The 21,156-nt window shown below is 36.4% G+C and overlaps 3 protein-coding genes across 8 annotated transcripts; 2 read left to right on the top strand and 1 right to left on the bottom strand.

Moving 5' to 3' along the window:
* The first annotated feature begins 1,998 nt into the window (after window positions 1–1,998).
* On the top strand, window positions 1,999–5,989 carry LOC137737178 (E3 ubiquitin-protein ligase MIEL1). Its single transcript, XM_068476579.2, has 12 exons — window positions 1,999–2,813; window positions 2,935–3,022; window positions 3,139–3,195; window positions 3,383–3,415; window positions 3,533–3,610; window positions 3,821–3,864; window positions 3,971–4,011; window positions 4,793–4,875; window positions 4,972–5,063; window positions 5,149–5,218; window positions 5,350–5,391; window positions 5,542–5,989. Exons 1-12 carry the CDS (start codon window positions 2,764–2,766, stop codon window positions 5,665–5,667), a joined length of 804 nt encoding a protein of 267 aa, XP_068332680.1. The 5' UTR covers window positions 1,999–2,763; the 3' UTR covers window positions 5,668–5,989.
* A 447-nt stretch (window positions 5,990–6,436) lies between these two features.
* LOC137737831 (uncharacterized) lies at window positions 6,437–11,237 on the top strand. 6 transcript variants are annotated; one of them, XR_011068844.2, is made up of 12 exons: window positions 6,488–6,908; window positions 7,304–7,414; window positions 7,498–7,652; window positions 7,740–7,833; window positions 7,925–7,995; window positions 8,084–8,190; window positions 8,364–8,485; window positions 8,663–8,751; window positions 9,199–9,258; window positions 9,620–9,724; window positions 9,841–10,105; window positions 10,844–11,237. XR_011068844.2 is itself a non-coding variant. In XM_068477399.2 (11 exons), exons 1-11 carry the CDS (start codon window positions 6,737–6,739, stop codon window positions 9,958–9,960), a joined length of 1,155 nt encoding a protein of 384 aa, XP_068333500.2. In that variant the 5' UTR covers window positions 6,437–6,736; the 3' UTR covers window positions 9,961–10,290. The 6 variants fall into 6 exon arrangements, 4 of the variants coding, with proteins under 4 accessions (XP_068333500.2, XP_068333498.2, XP_068333499.2 ...); XR_015954990.1 differs by having other exon boundaries at window positions 6,520–6,908; window positions 7,304–7,402; XM_068477399.2 differs by lacking the exon at window positions 10,844–11,237 and having other exon boundaries at window positions 6,437–6,908; window positions 7,355–7,414; window positions 9,841–10,290.
* A 1,519-nt stretch (window positions 11,238–12,756) lies between these two features.
* LOC137738083 (CASP-like protein 1E2) lies at window positions 12,757–15,433 on the bottom strand. The gene is made up of 2 exons (XM_068477684.2): window positions 15,025–15,433; window positions 12,757–13,282 (listed from the first exon to the last, which is right to left on the bottom strand). Exons 1-2 carry the CDS (start codon window positions 15,270–15,272, stop codon window positions 12,943–12,945), a joined length of 588 nt encoding a protein of 195 aa, XP_068333785.2. The 5' UTR covers window positions 15,273–15,433; the 3' UTR covers window positions 12,757–12,942.
* Window positions 15,434–21,156: the final 5,723 nt, after the last annotated feature.

Here is a 21,156-nt window from a genome sequence, read left to right as displayed (position 1 = left end):
AATTCACGTGTGCATGAACAGTGACCAAATCGGAGATTCCTGGTTCGACGTGAAATCGAAGGATTCCTTACTTGAATTTGGTATGGTTGAACTCGTATGATCCTCACGAACACGAAGGTACCATTTTCCACTTCGATCTACAACGTTTGCAAGGGTTTTGAACCCCGTTCGTACAAGTGAGAATGAGAGAGAGAGTGTGTGTTCGAGACAGAGAGAGACACAGGAGAAGAAGATGATATAGATGTGGTGAGTGTGTGGTCCAGATGCAACCAACAAAACCACAAAACAATCACCTCAAAATGACAAATAACTACCAAGGGTAAAATCGTCATTTCACACCTACAGTACGAATAATTCGGAACCGGCTGTCACACGTTGTCCATGAGAAATGGTGATAAAAAATTAAAAATATATAGAACAATGTTAGACACATCAAATTTGTCCTTTAATTCTAGTTGGAATTTGATTAATATGGTGTTTCTACATTTCACACACCTTTTGTTAATTTATGAGGTTTAATCATCCTCAATTCATTTGATTTGACGCCGGAAAATTGAGAAGAAGTGTGCAAAAGGTAAATAGGATATGTGGATAGCACCACCCTTTAACATTTGCTAAATATCAAAACTCCACCATTCAACTCTTTCTCACTCTCTTGGAAAATTCATAAAATATTAAATTTATTAAAATAGAGATTGTTGTTGAAGATGTAAAGTTAAACTCACTAACTATAATAGTTTTTCAACGCTGTTCAATACCTAACTTAGCAAAAATTTAAACTCTTGAAGATGCTCTGACCATTGTTTTATGTAAAGGAAGAACTCAAATGTTAAATAGTAAGTAACTTAATACAACACTATTCACTTATTCGAGCTCGCTCTATAATATTTTGTCATAACCTAAATTGATCATTTTAATGGGTATAACTGAAAGACCATCCCTGCACAATTTCATTAGAATCAGAAGACGTTTATGTATTTGCACAGCACGAATCATGATATTACTTGATATTTGTATGTAAATACACATTTGAAGTGAGACTGCCATAAGTACCCCCAATCCCCACTCCCCACTCCCATCTCCCACGCATTTGAACTGAAGAGAGATGCAGACCGTGATCGCAGACTGTAATGACATACAACTGGTTAGATTTTCTGCCTACGATCTAATAGATGAAACCTCAAAGACTACAAGTCTCAGTGTATGTTGTACACATGTACATACTACAAATTTTCCCACTTTTCACTGTCATTCCTTACGAGAGATTTTTCAGTGAAGTTAAAACATAAAACAATATACTATTTATCATAATACAAATGAAGGAACATGAAAAATATATGCTCTCTTTGCTTATATTATAACACGTAAGGTATCCGATTTGTATCCCGGATCGAAAAAATCTCTCCTCTGCCACACATTTGAAAAGGAGCTGCAATCTTTTGGGGACCGTAATGCCAGAAATCCAGCTTGAATGTTGCATGCATCTCAGGTTTCGCTAACATCCATTGCACAGACCCCTGTATATCATCATTAAACAAGATTAAATACATGGGCAAAATACAACAAGTAGGGCAACAAGAACTCGGTAATGTACAAGAAATAAGCAGTTTCGATTTCCCTTAAATCTCAAGATGCACGTGAATGTGATGTCATGTCATCTCCACCTCATATATATATATATATATTTAAAATAATGAACATACGTTGAGATAAGAAGGCGAAAAGAAAAAACCTATCGTGGTCGAGGGTTCGTTTTTCCTCTCCATTTTCTCATCATTAATTACAGTTTTTATAAGCCTGGACTTACCAAACATTGAAAATGAATTAACTTCTCATTTCCAAGTCTCTTTTGCTGCCAACAGAACGCAACCTAAAGTTTTTAGTTTTCTTTGGTGGACGTGAATTATTGTTTTAACGTATGGCGCTAGATTGACAATTTGATAATACAATATAACAAAGTCCTAGGATAAGAAATAAATATATTGACTCAAAGTAGCGTGGGAGACAAACAAGCATGGGGAGGAAAGCTACATAAAATGATAACTTATTTCTTGCGTCTATATCAAGGCAATTGTGAAAGAATGAAAGGGATCCCTTTCTGTTATCAAACTCTCCAAGCTATGACGTCTTTGGTAAATTTTATTTATTGTGTTTTGGCGTGTGACATGCACAGAAGTAATAGATGTTGAGTATAGTCAAACATTTAGTAAATGAATCAAAGATTTACAAAAAGGGAAAACAGGGAGACTGGGGGTGATATAACGATGCCTGGCAGGTGTTTGTTAAAATGCCCGCAGGAGAGGACTAGGGGGAGGACAGGATTGCTCTTGTTTTGGTAAGCCTGCTGCCTCTCATTCTCTGCAATCCGATTCGCCAATCTCACGGCGCCTGTCCTTTTCCCTATCAACGGCCACCAGCAACTGCCAACCCGACCTTATCCTCTCTCTCTCCCTCTCTCCCTCTCTCATATCTGTCTGTCCAAGTGGGTAGCCGCAAATGCAAACATGGCCGTTGCCAAAAACAATATTAAATCTTTTCCCGCAAAACTCTATTATTTTCCATTATTTTACAGCTTAATTCTTCAAAAACCAGAAAATATTGACTATTTTAATGGAAAGGGGACCCCTTTACTTTACGTGATGGCTCGGGCTCTTTTCAAATTGAGGACTCGGACAAACAGAGCCAACCCATCCTTCCCAAATCGGGAAACTTTCATTCATTCTTTAAGCCTTCCCTTCTGCGATTCCTCCTCTTCCAACTCTCATGGAAGGCTCAGCCAATGAACGTCTCGACTTTGGGAAGATGGGTTATGGGTAATTTGCCATTCCGCCCTTCCCCTTCTTCTTCCTCGAATTTCTGCGAGAAATATGAATTGGGTTTTCGTTTTTATGGCTGATTGTTTCTGGGTTTTTGTTCTTGTTTTTCTTTCTGCAGATGCAAGCATTACAGAAGAAGATGCCAGATTCGAGCTCCGTGCTGCAACGAGATCTATCCTTGTCGCCATTGTCACAACGAAGCCACGGTATTGGTCACGTTTAACTGTGAAAAAGCATGTCAAATTTCAAATCGTGACATTGGTGATTGGTCTGTAATATATATCTACCTGTTAATTCATCTGGGTTTGTTTGATTTTCTCAGAGCATGTTGAGCAACCCCTTTGATCGTCATGAGCTCGTTCGCTACGATGTGAAACAAGTACGTGACATTATATCATACTCTCTTTTTGTAATTTATGTTTTTTTTGGTTTGACAAAGTGATGTTCTAAATTACTCTAATTTACGAGGAGGAGATTCGAGCTTTGTATGTGACGTTATTCATTTATAATTTCTGTCTTTACTTTCCTAAGTATTCTCATTGTGTTTATTTGTGTTGCTGTTTCAGGTTGTTTGTTCGGTTTGTGACACAGAGCAGCCGGTTTGTGTTCTTACTTCTTACTATGTTGGTTCTAATCAAAATTAAATGATGGAACAAAGAAAAATGTTGTCTTGGTTCTGATCTTCTTGAATATCTAATCATCTATGTCGGTTTTAGGTTGCACGAGTTTGTACAAACTGCGGCGTCAGTATGGGGGAATATTTCTGTGACATTTGCAAATTCTATGATGATGATGTAAGCTAACTTCAATCTCAAATTTAATTATCGTACCTGGATTTTTGAAGAGAAAATACTTAGTTAAAAGTCTGTTATTTTGGCTTCATTGATTTATCAAACTTTATCTCGAAAATAACTAGATTCAGATTCGATAGTTGGTTTGTGATCTGTATATAATGTTGTTGGTTTCCTCCTCATTGAAGTAAGCTTTCCTTTTATGTGTTGCAGACCACGAAAGAACAATTTCATTGTAATGATTGTGGGATCTGCAGGTTAGTACAATGTCAGAGTTTATTTCCTTCTTCTATATGGCTGATTTTTGTCATATAATTTCGTGGCAATGGAATTTCTGTATCTGACTTTTCATACCTAAAACAGAATCGGGGGTCGTGACAAATTTTATCACTGCAAGAAATGTGGTACGTGCTTACAACCATTATGGCAATTTTGTTTCTGAAATTGGAAACTTCCCTTCTTTAATGAACTTCTTGCTATCAGTTATTCTTTGGATCAATGAAATCTGTACTTTTTAGTTTCACCTTTTGGTTTACTGAGATCTGTCCCTTGCGATCGAGGTCTGGTGCTAATTTAAGTTTTGGAAATCCAATGTTGGGTTTAGATACCACCAATCTTTGATTAAACATCGTTCTGATTCTATGACAGATTCTCATTTTTAGGAATTAAATTGTGGAACTGAATGCACATTGTTGCCCTGCACTTTACCTCGTACTTGTACCCCGCATTTGGTTTGAACTGTGCTCTCATTTATAGCATCTTATGCATAGATTGAGTGCAAGAGAAAAAATTTAGGTCGTCTATTCATCGAATGTGAGCTGTTTTCTTGCATTAAGGATGGGTCCTGGCTGTTCCTAAAATTGTGATATGTGTGCACTTCCCATTATCTTCTGTGAACTACAAATTAAGTGATTGCTTTGTTTTAATTTGTTGATATATTATAACTACCATACCATACCGTATTAGATTTTATTTTCTATGGGAAGTTTCTCCTTTCTATTAGGGTGAGTTTTTTGTGCTTAAAAATCAGCTATTCATCTTGCTTCGCGAAAAATCTTTTCCAGTTCAATGGGAATTTTGCTTTTGAGTTTTGGAAACTGTGATGGATGGGGAACAAGTTTTTACTTTGTAACATTAATGTTCTGGTAAGAGTTCAGAACATAATGATGCTTTATATTCTTTCAGGTTCTTGCTATTCAAATGGCTTACGTGATAATCACTTGTGTGTGGAGAACTCAATGCAGCATCACTGCCCTATTTGTTACGAGGTTTGTGTTGAAATGTCCGTTGTAGTTATACAATAATAGGAAACCCTTGCCGTGCCCGAACTAACAGTAAATATTCAAACATATTGTGTTCTGTAGTTCCTTTTTGACTCACTGAAAGACACTACTGTAATGAAATGCGGGCACACAATGCACTGCGAATGTTATAATGAAATGATGAAGCGTGACAAGTAAGCGGCATGACTTTAATTTCGTTAGTTTTCCATGCAAAAGATGATTACTTGATTCCTAACTCAATCTGGTTAAACGATTCAGATATTGTTGTCCGATATGCTCCAAGTCGGTGATTGACATGTCCAAAACCTGGAAGAGAATAGATGAGGAGGTAGGCTTCTCAAGTTAAAGTGCAACGTGTGTTGCAGTTAATTCACATTTTGTGTTGGTTCTTTAGTTATCTCGGTTATGTGATGAAAATGAAGAGTTCATACTAATTAGTTGACATTTGCACACTGCCAGATAGAAGCAACTGTTATGCCTGAGGATTACCGGTATAAGAAGGTGCGTACTTTTGTCCATGTTCAGGCCTGTTTATGAAAAAAAAGGCCTCTCTGGTGTAAACTCCTGAATATCCATTCCCATGTAACATTATGCCTCACGAATTCGGAACTATTTACCAGTACAAGTCTAAGAAGCAATGTTAATTCACAGGTATGGATCCTGTGCAATGACTGCAACGACACTACCGAAGTCTATTTCCACATTATTGGGCAGAAATGCAACCACTGCAACTCATACAACACACGCACGATTGCCCCACCAGTTCTTCCTCAATGATATCATCGAGTCTGGTAGTCGCAGTGAAAGCTTGTATGATTAATGAACAACGTAAATGGGAACTTGATTGTTATCCTCCAATTGATTCTGTACCATTGCTTTGTGATTCAAATGATTGTAATGTTGAAACGCGCCCATCGAACTCTTTCCAGGCCATTCTTCTTCTTCTTCCGATTTATATGGTTAAAAGTTGAAACCCAGGTGTGGTGACTGGTGAGTATTGGGTTGATGTAAACATTATATGTACTGTAATTCAAGGGAATGGTTTATGGACTAATGAAAGGTTTGCCACATGATAATAACCATGCCCATCTTGCTTTCATCTCTTCACATTGCCTTACTTTGTGTAGCAACTATTCCATTTTTACACAAGAGTGAATGGTCTTAACGAACTTGCGAGCATTCACTTCTGGGGTGTTGGTTTGCAAGTGGCAGGTCAAGGCTGATATAGAGTCGTTTTCTCTCTCACATTGTGTGTGTCCCGTTATTTTAGATCCTATTGTTTAAGAGAATTGAGATAGGTCATCGTTCGATCTTTAATTCAACAGCGGATGAGAGAGTTTAATAACAAAAGTTAAATTGCCAAGTATCGTTACATTACAACGGAACAATGGGTGATTACAATTTTTTTTGAATCATGAGTCTAAGAAAACACGACTGTACATTACATTACACATTACAGTTTATTATGATATTAATCTCTCTTATGAGAAAAGAATGATTTACATGAAATAAGTTCATTTAATACTAATAATAAGTCTCTATACGTGCATTCTTTGAATTGTTTCAATTTTATCGGATGTTCCCGTCTCCTATACGTATATAGCAAGTAGCAACATGCGAAGCTCCACAGAAACAACTATATGCACCGCCGTTGCACAAATACATGCTCCTCTCTCTTCCGCCCTCTTCCCTCTAAACCCTGATCGTTCAGCATCTGGGCTTTAGCGCGCGCTCTCTCTCTCTCTCTCTCTCTCTCTCTCTCTCTCTCTCTCTCTCTCTCTCTCTATAAAAACTCGCCGAGTTCAATCAGAGCTCCAACTCGGCCTCGACTCGGTCCTCCAAAGCCATGCAAGTGATCTCCAATACTCGCAGGCTCTCCAGAGCTTTCAAATCTCCCATTTGTATCAAATCCACCGACCAATTTCTCTCTCCCGATGCCCGAGTCGCCGAAGCTCCACTCTCTTCTCTCCAATGGCGGAACCTCGGCGCCGGCTCTTCCCAAACGGCCTTGTTCTCCGGTAATCTCAGCATTTGCTCATCTAATTCTCACTTGAAAATTCAATTCTTTTATGTTTTTCATTGAAATTTTAGTGCATTATCTTCTGTTTGGTAGCCGAGAAAATATCTGGAAAATCAAAGATGAACCTTTTTGGTGGAACTGAGGAAATCTGAGCTTAAAAGGAGTAAAATTTATTTTTTGTTGACCATTTTTGTTAATTTCTTGTATTTGGATTTTGTTTTAATAGTTTATATTCTGCTTGGTTGCTAAGAAATCTGAGGAATGAAAAGAACAGAAAAGCTCAAGTTATGAAATAATAGTCTATTGTTGGGTCATTTTTCTTAGTGAACTAAACAAACAAACAAACTAATTCTACGTGATGAAATCGATAACTTGAGATGCTGAATTATGTAGGCAGTACTCGCGGTCATCTTTTGCTGATGGAACAACATTCAACTTGTGCAGTGATGATGTTGAGAGCGCCGTTTTCTTCTGAAGCGAGTACCATCCAAGGTGGTTCCACAGGTTGTAGTTTTGCTTTGGCAGGAGTTGGTTAAGATTGTTATTTAAGTTCATTTGGTGATATTTGCTTTGCTCGTTGGGTGCAGAGGCTGTGAAGGAGCTGTCTGATAAGATGTTGCAGTCTGTTAATATTAAACGATCGATGCCCCCTAATGCTTGGTTATGGTCATTGATTGAAAATTGCAAAAAGGAAGGAGATATTAAGCTTCTATTTGACATCTTGCAGAACCTTCGAAGATTTGTTAGTTCCTAAATTTTTAGCTCGCATCTTCTGAGTGAAGTGTAATTTGTTTCTGTTGACAGTTGTATGATTTGGTTCTGATTGCAGAGACTGTCAAATCTTCGCATCCATTCCGATTTTAATTGCAATCTCTGCCGAGAGGTTACTAAGGCGTGTGTTCGTGTGGGAGCTCTTGACTATGGTATGCTATTAATCTGATTCTTAGGCCTCAAGTTAGAGTTATTGCTAGGTCTACACTTTTGGGAAACCCATGCATGTATCTTACATTACAGGAAAGAAGGCCTTGTGGAAACATAACGTGTATGGATTGGCTCCTAGCATCGGATCTGCACACCATTTACTGGTACCAGTGAAATTGCGCTTTGACTGTTTGGGTTTCTCTTGTACTTCATCTTTGTATGCAATAATTTCTAGCTGTAAATTGGATGCAGTTGTATGCTAAAGAACGCAATGATTCTAAACTTATGGTGGAAGTAATGAAACTTTTGAAGAGGAATGGCCTACCATTGCAACCTGGTACAGCAGATATTGTTTTCAGGTATCTAGGTTATAAACTAGGATTGCCTCAGTAATGCTCTTCTTCTTTACAAACAATTGCTGTGAAATAAGATAATCATTACAAAAGGTCATAGCTTTTTGTAGGGTTTTGTTTTTAGTTTTTTAATTGTTCTTAATAAGATCCTAAATCTGTTTTGGGTTGACCGTTTGCAGCATTTGTTACAATACTGATAATTGGCAGTTGATGTCTAAGTACTCAAAAAGGTTTGTCAAAGCTGGAGTAAAGCTACGTCAAACTGCTTTTGATCTATGGATGGAATTTGCTGCTAAAATAGGTCTCCACAAAATCACAGTTCTCTGATATTGTATTACACCCAATAATGTTCTTTTTCTATTGTTATCCTCAGCCATGCCAGTACTTTAGGTTATGCTTTCTTTTACTTCACATGAATATTCTCCCGTTTCCTGGTATTTAATTTTTATTTAAAGAATTTCTAGTTTCTCATTTGCAGGAGATGTTGAATCATTGTGGAAAGCAGAGAAACTAAGATCTGAATTGATGAAGCAGCATACTGTTGCAAGTGGACTTTCATGTGCTAAGGTATTGAATTTGAACCTTACATACACACACACCCCAACGCAAAAGTTCGATACCTATTTGTTAAAACGACTTATAGATGGGTCCAGTTAAGCAATGGACTGAAGATGGAGGATTCTACAACCATATATGGAAGAGAACCACTCAAACCTGGTTATAGCCATTTGATTCAGTCTTGTACTGGTTAAATGGATTCTAAGAAACTAGAATCAACTAGCTCTTGGTCCATTTGGTATTTCTTTTCCAATTTTGGAAGAAGCCTTAAGTTCGAAACCCCTCTTTTCTTAATAAGAAAATAAAATAAAATAAAATAAAGAGAACTTAAGGTAGAGCTTTGGCTCAGCATCTCCAGTTAGAGCTTTGTCTGGGTTGAGTCGTTTGAGTAATTAGTTTCAAGTTTCAACCAACTAACCTATGCTTTTTAATTTTAATTTTTTCAATTCATTGCAGGGTTTTCTGTTAGAATGTAAGCCCGAGGAAGCTGCTTCCATCATTCAAGTTCTAAATCAGGTTTGGTTCCTTAACATACTCATACTTTATACTTATCACAGGGACAAAAAAGAACTTTCGAGGTTTTGATGCCTAATTTAAATCTGAGCCTTTTGGGGAACTGTAACATATTTAAGCAATACTACAAATTCCCTCTGTTGATTTGAAAAGCATAGGTTGAATCGAATTGAACTTTTATATATCTGTCCACCCACTGATATATGTTTGACATACAAAGAGGGAATAGTTCCTACACTGGTTTTTCATGAAGTTTGAGTTCCATTGTTAGCTACAGGGGACACAAATTTGGTCAAACATGTTTCCAATGATCTAATATTATGTTTTCCTATTTGCTGAGGCCATTGGGATTTCTCTATGCCAGATTTTACCTGATACAAAGAAGTCCAGTATCGTGGTTGGGCTTGAAAAGTTAGTTAGTGAGTGGCCCTTAGAGGTTATTAGGCGCCAGAAGGAAGAGGACAGAAGGGTATGCCATTTATGCGGTTGTTTTTGAAAAAAAAAGAAAATTAAATACCTATGCAGCTATGGTTGTTCAATTGTCCGTTTGAGAACTCAAGTTTACGTGGTTGTTCCCATGTCCAGGCCTTAGCTACATCTTTGATCTCTGATATCCCTACAATGGTTAGTTCCCTATCAAACACGGGCTTACAAGTGAGCGTAAACATTGATGACCTAACCAGCAAAGAAGGTATTCTTTATTGAACTTCGGAGGGTAGAGACTGAAAATCTGAAGCTGTACATGCCGTTCGTATCCTGTAAAAGAGAGAGAACCATGTTTTTCTGCCATGGTTGATGAGCATTCCAATAACCCGCCCTCTTTACAAAGGCACTCCCAGCTTTCTCAATGGTGCGTTAGATTATAACAAATTTTGTTTTGCAGGTCATTTGATTGGATTTGATTATACTAGTGCTTTTGTATCATTTCTAACGTGTTCATGTTGAAACGTGGTTTTGGTTGTTGTGATATGGAGGGATATTTTCCGAATGTTAGTTTAATTTTATACTCTCTCTAGCACTTGGGCTAGTTTGGTATTGCTGTGCTTTTTTAAAAAATTATTTCTGCTGTGCTGTGAGAATAAATAGCTATAAAATAAAGCAGTTGAGTGTTTATTAAACCTTTTTTATTTTTATTTTTTTTATTTTTTTAAAGTGTAAGGGTGTTTGGTAAACTTTTATATAAAGCTGCTATAACTATGTCAAATGACAAAAATGAGTATGATATTAAATGTAAAATAAGAATAATTTTATTTATATTTGACAAAAAATAAAGAATAATAATTTTATTTATTAATACTCTCTTTAGAGTCTTCTTCCTTTCTTTTCACCATCTGCATTGACTAGATTTTTCCAAAAACCAAAAAAATCTCTCTAGAAGTTTCCCCCACTACCCCACTACCCCAATTTTCTCAGTTTTTATTTTTTCTGCGCCGTCTTCTTTTTTATTTTCATCTCTATGGATTACGAAGGCACCAACGCCGTGATTATGCCATCTTTGATGGGTTGTTCCTCAATCTCTCTCCTGTCTCACTACATTTTTCTTCATCATTTTCTCCGTCTAAGCAATCTGGGCTTTCTTAATTTGCAGAAATACGAAGATTAGTCTCCTGTAAGCAGTGCAATATGGGAAAGTAGGGCAAGTCAGCAATGCCAAAACCGAATCTGAATCCGAGTCTGGTTATCGCTGGAAAAGATGATAGTGTTTCTCGACGTAATTTTGTCAGTGTGGGAGTGAGAGAGGACGAACAAGAGATGAGTGAAAGGACAGGGATATAAACGATGTCGTAGGGTATGGAATCCAAGGTCAATAACGGTGATTGTTGAAGTTGGGAGTGAATGACGTTGTGGCGGAGTCAACGAGGACAATCTCCCAATTGAAATCGACGACGTCTTCCAGTTGGTATTATGTGTACTTTATTTAATTGTTTAAGGCCATTTTGGGTATTTGAAAGTTTCATTAAAGGACTCAGCGCCTTTTGCAAGTTAGGTTTGTGCAGAAGCAGTGGAAGCAAAAAAAACTGATTTTTCAAAGCTAGCTTTTGTTGCTTCTATTTTTTGGTTTTTTTTTCACCCAAAACTGTGAAAAAAGCTAAAGTTGAAAGTTTACCAAACACAAAAAAGCTCATAGCTTTTTTTGATACCCACTTTTTTCAAAAGCACATCAGTACCAAATCAGTACTAACTAGATCTTTTGAGCAAGAGGATAGTTCGAAATTTCTTAGTAATAATTTTCAAATTTAAACATGCTATTAGAACATCTTAGAAACGTGAAGACCATCTCCCCGCTTTCCAATTTAAAGAGATTCTCTTCTTTTCTTTGGTCTGAACTCAATGTGCGTGAATCTAACTTACGAACTCTTCTTCCTGACGGGGGAGAGGAGAGTATATTTTCCCATGTTTTACACATTGGAGTACTGATTGCTACAATCTCGATAGTTCCAGTCATTAGCCCTTGTGTATGAGATCTAACTGTAAATGCATAAATTTGGAAATATTTCTCACATGCGTGGGCGAATGGATGTAGAGTACATCTTACATGAAAAAGGAGAGTTTACAAGCAGCTGCCTATTGTTCTTTCTTGTGCCTTAATTGCATGCACTCCCTCATCACCGCCTTTCTATCCTCAGACTGGAATCAGGAGACGTCTTCTAAATTATTGCCCGAAAAAGGAGAGTACATAGTGACTTTCTCTATAGGCACCCCACGTACCCAAGTACATGCCTTCGATGGACACAAGAAAGTAAGTACTTTCATATTGAAATAGTCAGTACAGTTCAAGCTGCCAAACGAGGCGACTTTTGGAATATTATTATTGAAAAGTGTTCTTTGAGCGGTAAGGGCTCCTTGCGTCTTATTCCTTTTTCGTATGTTTGTTCAATGTGAAGTTGTTGACGTGTGCGCTTCCGGACTCGCATCAGCTGTTGTCAATGTGTTTGCTTCCGGATGGATCAACAAGGGGAACTTTTTTCACATGACAAGTCTGCATTTAAAGAGACTGAGAGGAACCTTGCAGATGTCGGTAACTTGGATTTCGGTTGTCCTGATCAGTCTTGTCCCACTTTGTTGGGAACAAGCAGGTGCTCTCGGTTTGAGCAGGCAACCCATCTCCTTCATTTCTCAACTTGCCATAAATAAGTTCTCATACTTCAACTAAATACTTCAATTAACCTACTCCAATTAGTGTTTCAATTTGAAATTAGTCTTCAAATTAAGTGTCGCATACTCGTTCGATTTTTTGGTTAGAATGGAAGGAAGTCAAACTTATTCGGGGTTAACCTAATTAAACTCTAAAAGCGCTTTTCGCGTATTTAAAAAAGGCTGGGTTTTTACAGAACTTCGCCCTAATCAACAAATAAAATTCAATTAATGAAATGTTAAAAAAAAAAGTGGATAATTTGTATAGAGCCTTGTATGACCTTTTTGTTTCCTTGCTATTTCCTCTTTTGTTCTAAATATCAGAAATCTATGGAAAACAACTCTTAGCAATAGTACTTTCAGAAATATTGGCAAAGATCATTTGGACAGGATATAAATTATATGGAGTAGTAAAGATGGAATCGAATTACATTATTATGCGTGCACACACACCCCAAACTGGCTAGTACGTACTTGACAACATGAACAATAAAAATTACGTTCTACTTCTACAGGCATTGTAAATTAGAGGGTTCCGAGCAGACGATTATTCTACATAGACCTCCTGCTAAGGCCTAGAACAGCAAGCACAACTAGGAAGAAGAATGCCAAAGATCCAAGGAAGGACAGGGCGGTGGAGGCTGCGACTTGGTGGCAGAATTTTCCGAAAACGTTGCAGACCTTGTTCCACTGCACATGTGTATTCCCTTGATACCCCATTAGGCCAATTGCCCCGGCAGATCCAATGGCGGAAAAGAGCAACGCCACCATTGACAGATCGAGCACGATGATCACCAGCCCTAACTTATTCTTCGTGCCCCGATTCGCAAAAGAAAGGACTAGGGAAAATGCTGCATATGTGCATGCTATGGCATCTGCTACCACAAGGTACCTAGCACATATTCAATCTTGGTAAAATTAGTTGCTTAAACAATTACTGCAGAATTAGCAAAATAATTATAAAAAAAAAATTTAGTCAAGAAATAACACGCGTAGGTAATTAAGGATACAAGTATACTAGTCTAGACTGAGGTATCCAGAACCATGCTAGCTAGCTGATTGAATATTTGCGAGCGAAAGTGGTTGAGGTTATTAATTAAGTGATTAGACTTTTTCTTCAACTTAATTTTCCTGTCACAATAATTTGATAATGACAATAGTACTAATGACAAGGGACCAGGGAGGATTCCGTACTTAGGGGGGACTTGTAAAGTCTTCTCGTGACTTGATACCTCCATGTACATGTGAAGAAGAATATTATCATATTGTAATTTTACTAGCGTCTTGCATAGGTGAAAAACTTATATAACACATGTACATTGCTACGGTGACATCGAAAAAAAGATAAATATGAGTGTTTGTTATAACCTCATTTTATTAGCAAGAGACGTCACATGACGATATAATCGTGTCATGTAAGTTGTTTGATTTGCATAGAGAATTATATGTACTCAAATTCAGGAGAAATGTAGCGGAGAGTTTTATTGAGATAAGGCATGGCAATGGACTGAGTGAGTGAGCCATATGAGTTAGGTATAACTTTGAAGCAAAGATTATCTTCCACTATATCAATCTTCATCTATGACTCGTGTTCTGTTTGATCTGAGAAAATACCTCGTTTATGACAAAAATTATATTCTCACCATCTATTCGTACCATTTCTCTAATAGAGAAGAAATTCACTTGTTTTGCTAAGTTTACCCTATTAGAGAAATCACACAAAATAAACGGTAGATCTAGCATCACTCCGTTTATGATTTCCGCATAAGCCTCAATTTGTATGGATTGAGCTCTTGTTTTACAAAAAATAAATATATATATAAATGCATGTGTTCACTACATTAGTAACACCATGTGGAAAAGTAACCATATCAAATTGAATAATGTATGGTATTGCTCTCTTGCTCTACGTTGATAGATATCTCGTACATTATGTTTGATGCTGTTAATTTGGATCACATAAATAAATAAAATTTCACATAGTTAAAGATGGAATTTTCAATTTGACAACACAATATATTACATTACGAAACATAACGTATACTGCTAATTACATATACAAAGAAGATTTTACCTTAGTTTACACATAACATACAAGATTGTCTAACATAACATAAGCTCTTACTTTGGACCACCTATTTAAACAAAACTTCACCTAATTAAGGTCTACCCGATTAACAGTTTGGTAACATAAATGTCTAACATAACTTGAAGGTTGATCAAAGAATACAAGTGATGCATCAAAGGATTTTCCTACCCATTATATTGAACTCAATGACTATGACGCACATATGTTATCCACAAAATCCATAGATTGCTTGGTAATGTATTTATATATGTGGACATTCACATGTAAGTTTCCCATAACATTACACTTATAGAGGAAACCTTGCAAACTCCAATAGGGATCGATTAGAGCATGAAAATTTGACGACAATAATTTATTTATTTATTCTTCAATTAAGCTTTTGAAGTAATTTTGTATAAAACTTAAGAGTTGTCGGGGTGTTTTTAAGTTTAATTTACTATTAAAACTTGTCGAGAGAGAGAGAGAGAGAGAGAGAGAGAGAGAGAGAGAGAGAGAGAGAGAGAGAGAGAGAGAGAGAGAGAGAGAGAGAGAGAGAGAGCGCTTACACAAAAGCAGATAAGTAATGCCACTTAGCCGTAGCAGGAACATCAATAGGAGGCAAGGTTGGGATGAGCTTTATCGATACAATTTCGGTTTGCTTACCGACTCCAAGGACAATAGAAGCCGTAAGAGTTAGCACCAAGGCCAAAATCCTCAGAATCGACTCACGTGTCCCACCTCCTCTTTGGTTTGCTATCTTCACTTCCTTCTGCTGTTCCATCCCACTAGTGCTCCCAATGTACTGGCTCTCCATATCAAAATTCCAAAATACAAACCCAACTCAGAGGTCTTCCAGAGACTCAGAAACTCAAGAAAGAGATGAGAGAGATGGGATAGAGAAATAAGAAAATAGCCTTTATATAGAAAGAGAGGAGGGGAGAGAGAATAATAAAGAGAAAATTGATACTCGTCTTCAAATTTTGGTTTAATGGAGTTTTGGTTTCTGAATTAAAAATTTAGGGGTATTGATTTCTAAACTTGTCATAATGTGAGAAATGATCATTTTGAGTAACAAGCTTTGAAATTTTGTTAAATTTATATGGTTTTAAGGAGAAAATAAGAGACATAAGTTCTAGTAATGCTCGAAATTACCCCAAAGATTATTACTTCATATTTTGACAAATTCAACAATCAATAGTCATGAATTTTTAGTCCAGAAATCAAAGTTTTAAAATTTAAAAACTAATGCTCCAACTATCTAAGTAATAAATATTGGCCACTGTATGAAAGGAAAGCTAGCGGTGGGAAAATTAAGTAGGGTTGGGTCTATTTGAGGTGGTTAGGGAGGAGAGAGGAGTGAATAAAAAGAGGGGAGCGGGGGTCCATGTGAATGAATGCAAATGACAACTAGTGTCTGTGCACACACACACACACACACGTCTACGTGTGCATGCTCGAGCTATATTGCTACGCATATTTTTCCAATATGTATGTGATCAGATATCCCGGCGCCATGTTTATCAAGCAGCTTTTTTTTCCGGTAGTCAAATTATGTATATAGGACCAGCAGATCCAGAGAAGTTCAAGATAACATTTGAATTTTGATTGGTTGGCCAAGTGGCAAGAACGAATAGTGCTGCGTGAGCTTTAAGTATCTAAACTCAATCATTCCAGCTAGGTTCGATTTCTCTCATGTGTGATGTCCAAATTTTTTAGAATTAGTGATTGTTTGTAAATAAATAGACAATTTAATTTGATACAGATGATTTACGAGTGATTACATGTTTGATTTTAGGGAGGCTTGTTGTGCTATTAAGTTCTTATTAAAATTTAGGGTAAATTACATTTTACCCTCTCAGGTTTGGGCTTGATTTCAATTCCTCACAATATTTTTAAAACATTTCAATTTCATACATTTACTATCATTTTATTTCAATTTCATACATCTGTTACATTTTCCATCCATTGTTCCATTAAGAGCTGACGTGGCAGTCACATTTGTGCCACGTGACTACCAAATTTGTGCCACGTGGCGAAAAAAATACTTTTTTTTATACATTAAACAATAATTAATTAAAGAAGAGTTTATAAAAGAAAAAAAAAAATGCAGAAACGCATCCCTTCCCCGCAACGCCCCACCCCTCTCCTCCACTCAGTTCACCTCCCCCAACCGATCTATGCCGTCGAGTTCCCTCTCTTCAAACCTTGGGCCCCCAAATCCCCAAAACCCTCAAAAAACCTTATTCCTGCCGCAATTGCCGCACCCTCCACCCCTAACCTCCAAATCGAAATATCCATAAATCCTAACCCCGACTATGCCGCCACATTCACCCCGAAATCCTAGCAGGCTGGGACATGCTGGGCATCGGCCAGACTGGCGAAGGCAATCTGAGAACCCTTTCAGGCTTTTTGCGATCTCCCTTTTCTCTCCATGCCCGATGCCCAGAAGAACTCACACCTAGATCCCATAGAGCCGCCGTCTGCCTCACCTCCATTGGCTCCGCAATGCTGGGCCTCGCATCCGCAATCCGCCACTACATCACCTTCGGCAGGATGGGCACCGATGCTGACGTTTAGCCCACCGCACTGCATCTGCATCTGGAGTATTTGTAGGCATTGCCATTGAGGGTTAATGGCGCATTCGATTAGGTTTATTTGAAATGGGTTTTGTTCCGGTTCGGGGAGGGAGAAAGGGGGTGGGGGTGATGAGGCAGGAGACCATTTGGTTTTGGGTGGGGTGGAGGGTTGCGAGGGAGGTGGGGATGGGGTGGGATGTGGTGTTTGGGTGGTAGGGAAGGGGAAGGGCTCGGGAAGAAGATGGGTTTTTTTTTTTTTAAATTTTTATAAGTAGGTTAAATTATTATATTATTTTAAAATGTATAAAAAATTATTTTGTTGCCACGTGGCACAAATTTGGCAGCCACGTCAGCTCTTAACGGAACAATGGATGGAAAATATAACGGATGATTGAAATTAAAATAAAATGATTGTAAATGTATGAAATTGAAATGTTTTAAAGATGTTGTAAGGAATTGAAATCGAGCCCAAACTTGAGGGGGTAAAATGTAATTTACCCTAAGATTTATTCATGCAAAAAATCGACCAAATCATAAGTTGTTTAATTCTTTGATTTGTTGTCATTTTATTTTAACTTTGTTTAAAGACGATTGTTGTCTTCTTTTAATACGACTAAAGAAACCTATACATATGCTTTGTTTGATCTATTTACCTTTCAGAACAAGGGATTAAAATATTTAAGCCACTAGGGTTAGCTCAGTAGTGAGGATTACCAGAGATTTAGAGTAAGCTTTTGAAATATATAATTGCTAAGTATACGTACTTGTCCTCCTTTTCAATGATTTTGTTATAATTTGAGTGCATGTGTGGACACTGGACACAGATGGCAGCAACTGCGATTTGTCAGAAGAGAAGAATCTGCTCCCAAGTTTTTTATGGCAAATGTGAAAGTTTGAGTTTGCGTTTATATACTTCCAACGCAGCTCGGCAGCCTCCTTTGGTGAAGCCTTGAATTTTACACTAGCTACCCACCAACATTTTCAATTCTATCCATGGCTCAGCTATGACCCATATTTTGACATTTATAAATGAATTCCCCACCCATTGTCAACCGCTTTAAACTGAAAATAAAATAATTCAACGTAAATAAAGTCTGTGTGAAAGAACAAGGCTTTTTGTTATTATTATTATTATTTTTATTTAAAAAAATGACAATAGGTTATATATTTCAATCTCTCAACTTCCCTAATCTTTTATTTATTAGCATGGATGAATGCTGGATGAATGCAGATGTTAGGAGTAAGTCAATTTCATCTCCACTTTGGGAGCTATGAATTAAATGGTTAGTCAAGAAATTAGATATAAGATCCTTTTAAGCTGACACAATCTTGAAAGTGAAATCTACATCGGGAAAAAAGAGATTCTGCATATACTTAAGGAGTTGGATTACTTCTCATATTGTCAATTAGTTTTATGGTATAACCTAGAATATAGCAACTCTCATATTGGCAATTAATTTTATAGTGGAACATCAATTAAGGTACTCACTAAGATAAATCCCATATCGCTGTGAATTAAGAGAAAAAAAAATATGGAGAAGAGAGATATATTGAGTGACTCCTCCACTTGGAGTTACACTCGGGGCCTTACTAGCGATCCGGACTGTTTTCCTCTCAATGATAAAAATTATCCTTCACTTTTATTAGGTACTTTCATGACTATTAATGTCACGTAATGAGTAAGATGCAATGATATTTTGAGATCGAAGGTTTATCAATTACCATAATAGTAAATATACTAGAAGATGTGACCATCGAAAGTTAGACAATATTATATCGATATAACTGAACCTACTTCTAATAAACATTTCAGAGTTGAAAGACCACCAAACAATTCCAGTCTGAATTTGTCTGGAGACTTTTAATTATCAGCTCTGGCTCCAATAGTAGTCATAACATTAGTGAAGTAGTTGATTGAAATTCAATAAACCAACCTACTTGAACTAAAAAAGTTTGACGCATTAATAAAGCAATAATGTTTGGGTATTAAAAAATGAGTAAGGATTCGTATTCAAAATTTTTCGTGTTTAAAATACAAAACTTTGTGTTTATGATCAGAACTGTTCATATTATGAATTACTTTGTAAAAATTATCTCCGCAAAAATGAATTAAAACTAAGGTCGTTTAGTTAATCCATTGCAGAAATATATAGACCGTTTGTAATGCTTTTACAAATTTCGTTCATCTATTTTATATAATTAGATGACTCAACGCCTTTAGTTTTAATTGATTTTTTTGCGGAGACGATTTTTATAGAGTGATTTATAATATGAAAATATTCGACCATAAGCACGAAATTCTATGAATAGATAACGAACAGTTTTAAGTAGAAACTTCTACTCATCCTTTGATAGCCAAATATTATTCCATATAGATATGTCGAATTATAATATACAGTTACTGATTAGTCAATGTTCAATTTTACTCGTTTTGTACCAGTGGTCCAATAATATTAAAAAACCTGTCATTTTAATTTGGGAAGTGTTATGACACTCCATATCTCATTTTACACTCTAATTTTTTTATAATTAAAAAGAAAAAAACACTTGTGATGAATGTAGAATGAGATTTTTGGATAACTAATAACAATTTCCTTTAATTTTCTTAAAAAACCTTTGCTATCATTGTAACCAAACATCCAAAATTTTCCTTCAAACCCGTGACCAGACAAAAGTTTTCTCCCTCCATCTCCCTCTACAATCAGAGCCACATATTTAAACATATTCTTGCTTCCACAATTCTTCTGATGGGTAGGCTGCTATAAATAGATATGTTTATTGACCCGGCTTCTCTGTCCTTTCACTTTACATATACTCTCATTTATTCTTATTTTGTGCGGTCACAGTTAAGCCATATCAACATTTTATATTGATTTTTTTATAAAGATAATAAGATAAAAAACAATAGTAATATAAAATATTAACATAGCTTAACTGTGACTGCACAAATAAAAGAGAATAAGAGTGTATGGGAAGTAGGAGGGCATATATTATAAAGTACAGCAGTATATATTGATTATTGTTATCTGACCAGCACGTTTATACTACTTAGACTATGCAGAAGAAAGCGTGTATGGTGAAGTGTTGTGCATAATCAAACGCGTACTTTAATATGATTGTTTCTGTACCACCGATATTAAAAGCGAGAAGTTGAACCCGAACTTTGATAGAGTACTTTAATCCATCTAAGCTATATTATGAAGGGGAAATTCGGTGATAAGTATATATGTATTTATGGCGAAGCTAGAAAGTTCGGCCAAGGGAGGCACAATTAGTAGTGACGGATGCAGATTCTTGTCGAATCCCAAAAACAATGCGCGTAGCGCACCAAAAAAAATTCAAACTTTTTAAGTGAGATATTTTGTCGATCACATGACCAACACATACCTATTGTGTGTTTAGTGTAAATCCATTTCCGCCCGCCTTTGTGACATTTTAATTGTATCTTTAGGTCAATGGGTAATGTTAGGAAGATTAAATTTGAAGATAAAATTTTTAAACTAAAGGACATGGAAGTTGATGATTGATTTATTACTTAAACATTGATAAATGTACTTATTCATATTAATAACACATCATTTAGTCTTTCTAGCGTTACTCTTAGGTCAATACTATTATAGTAAACAAAGAGATAATCATATATGGATAGGGCTGAGAGGTCAAACTTTATTAGACCTGTGGGAGGAGAGAGGTTAATGGACCTTTTGTTAATTAGTTTTCCAAAGCTTAATTTGAATTATAACTATTTTCAAATGAGGTGTCAAATTTTAAACTTAAAATTTAAATTTGAAGGATTACGTGGCACTTAGGCATATTTTAAACTTTTGGAGATTAAAATTTAAATTTGAAGGCTTACGTGGCACTTAGTCTTATTTTAAACTTTTGCTCTCCAATCGATATGTCAAATTTTAGGGAAGTGTTATTGGCACTTCAAAAATCTCATTTTACACTTCTCATAAGTGTATTTTTCTTTCTAAATATAGAAAATTTGGAGTGTAAAATAAGATTTTTGGAGTGCCAATAACAATTACCAAATTTTAAACATAAAATAATAATTCATATGTATTTTCTTTTCATTGGGAATGAAAAGAAACAAAAAGATAATGCTTTAAACCAATAAAA

This window comes from Pyrus communis, chromosome 13, assembly GCF_041283825.1.
Source record: "Pyrus communis isolate YQ-2024b chromosome 13, ASM4128382v1, whole genome shotgun sequence".
NCBI classification, from domain to species: domain Eukaryota; kingdom Viridiplantae; phylum Streptophyta; class Magnoliopsida; order Rosales; family Rosaceae; genus Pyrus; species Pyrus communis.
Note: the sequence above shows the minus strand (reverse complement) of the source record. Positions and strands in the feature narration are given on the sequence as shown.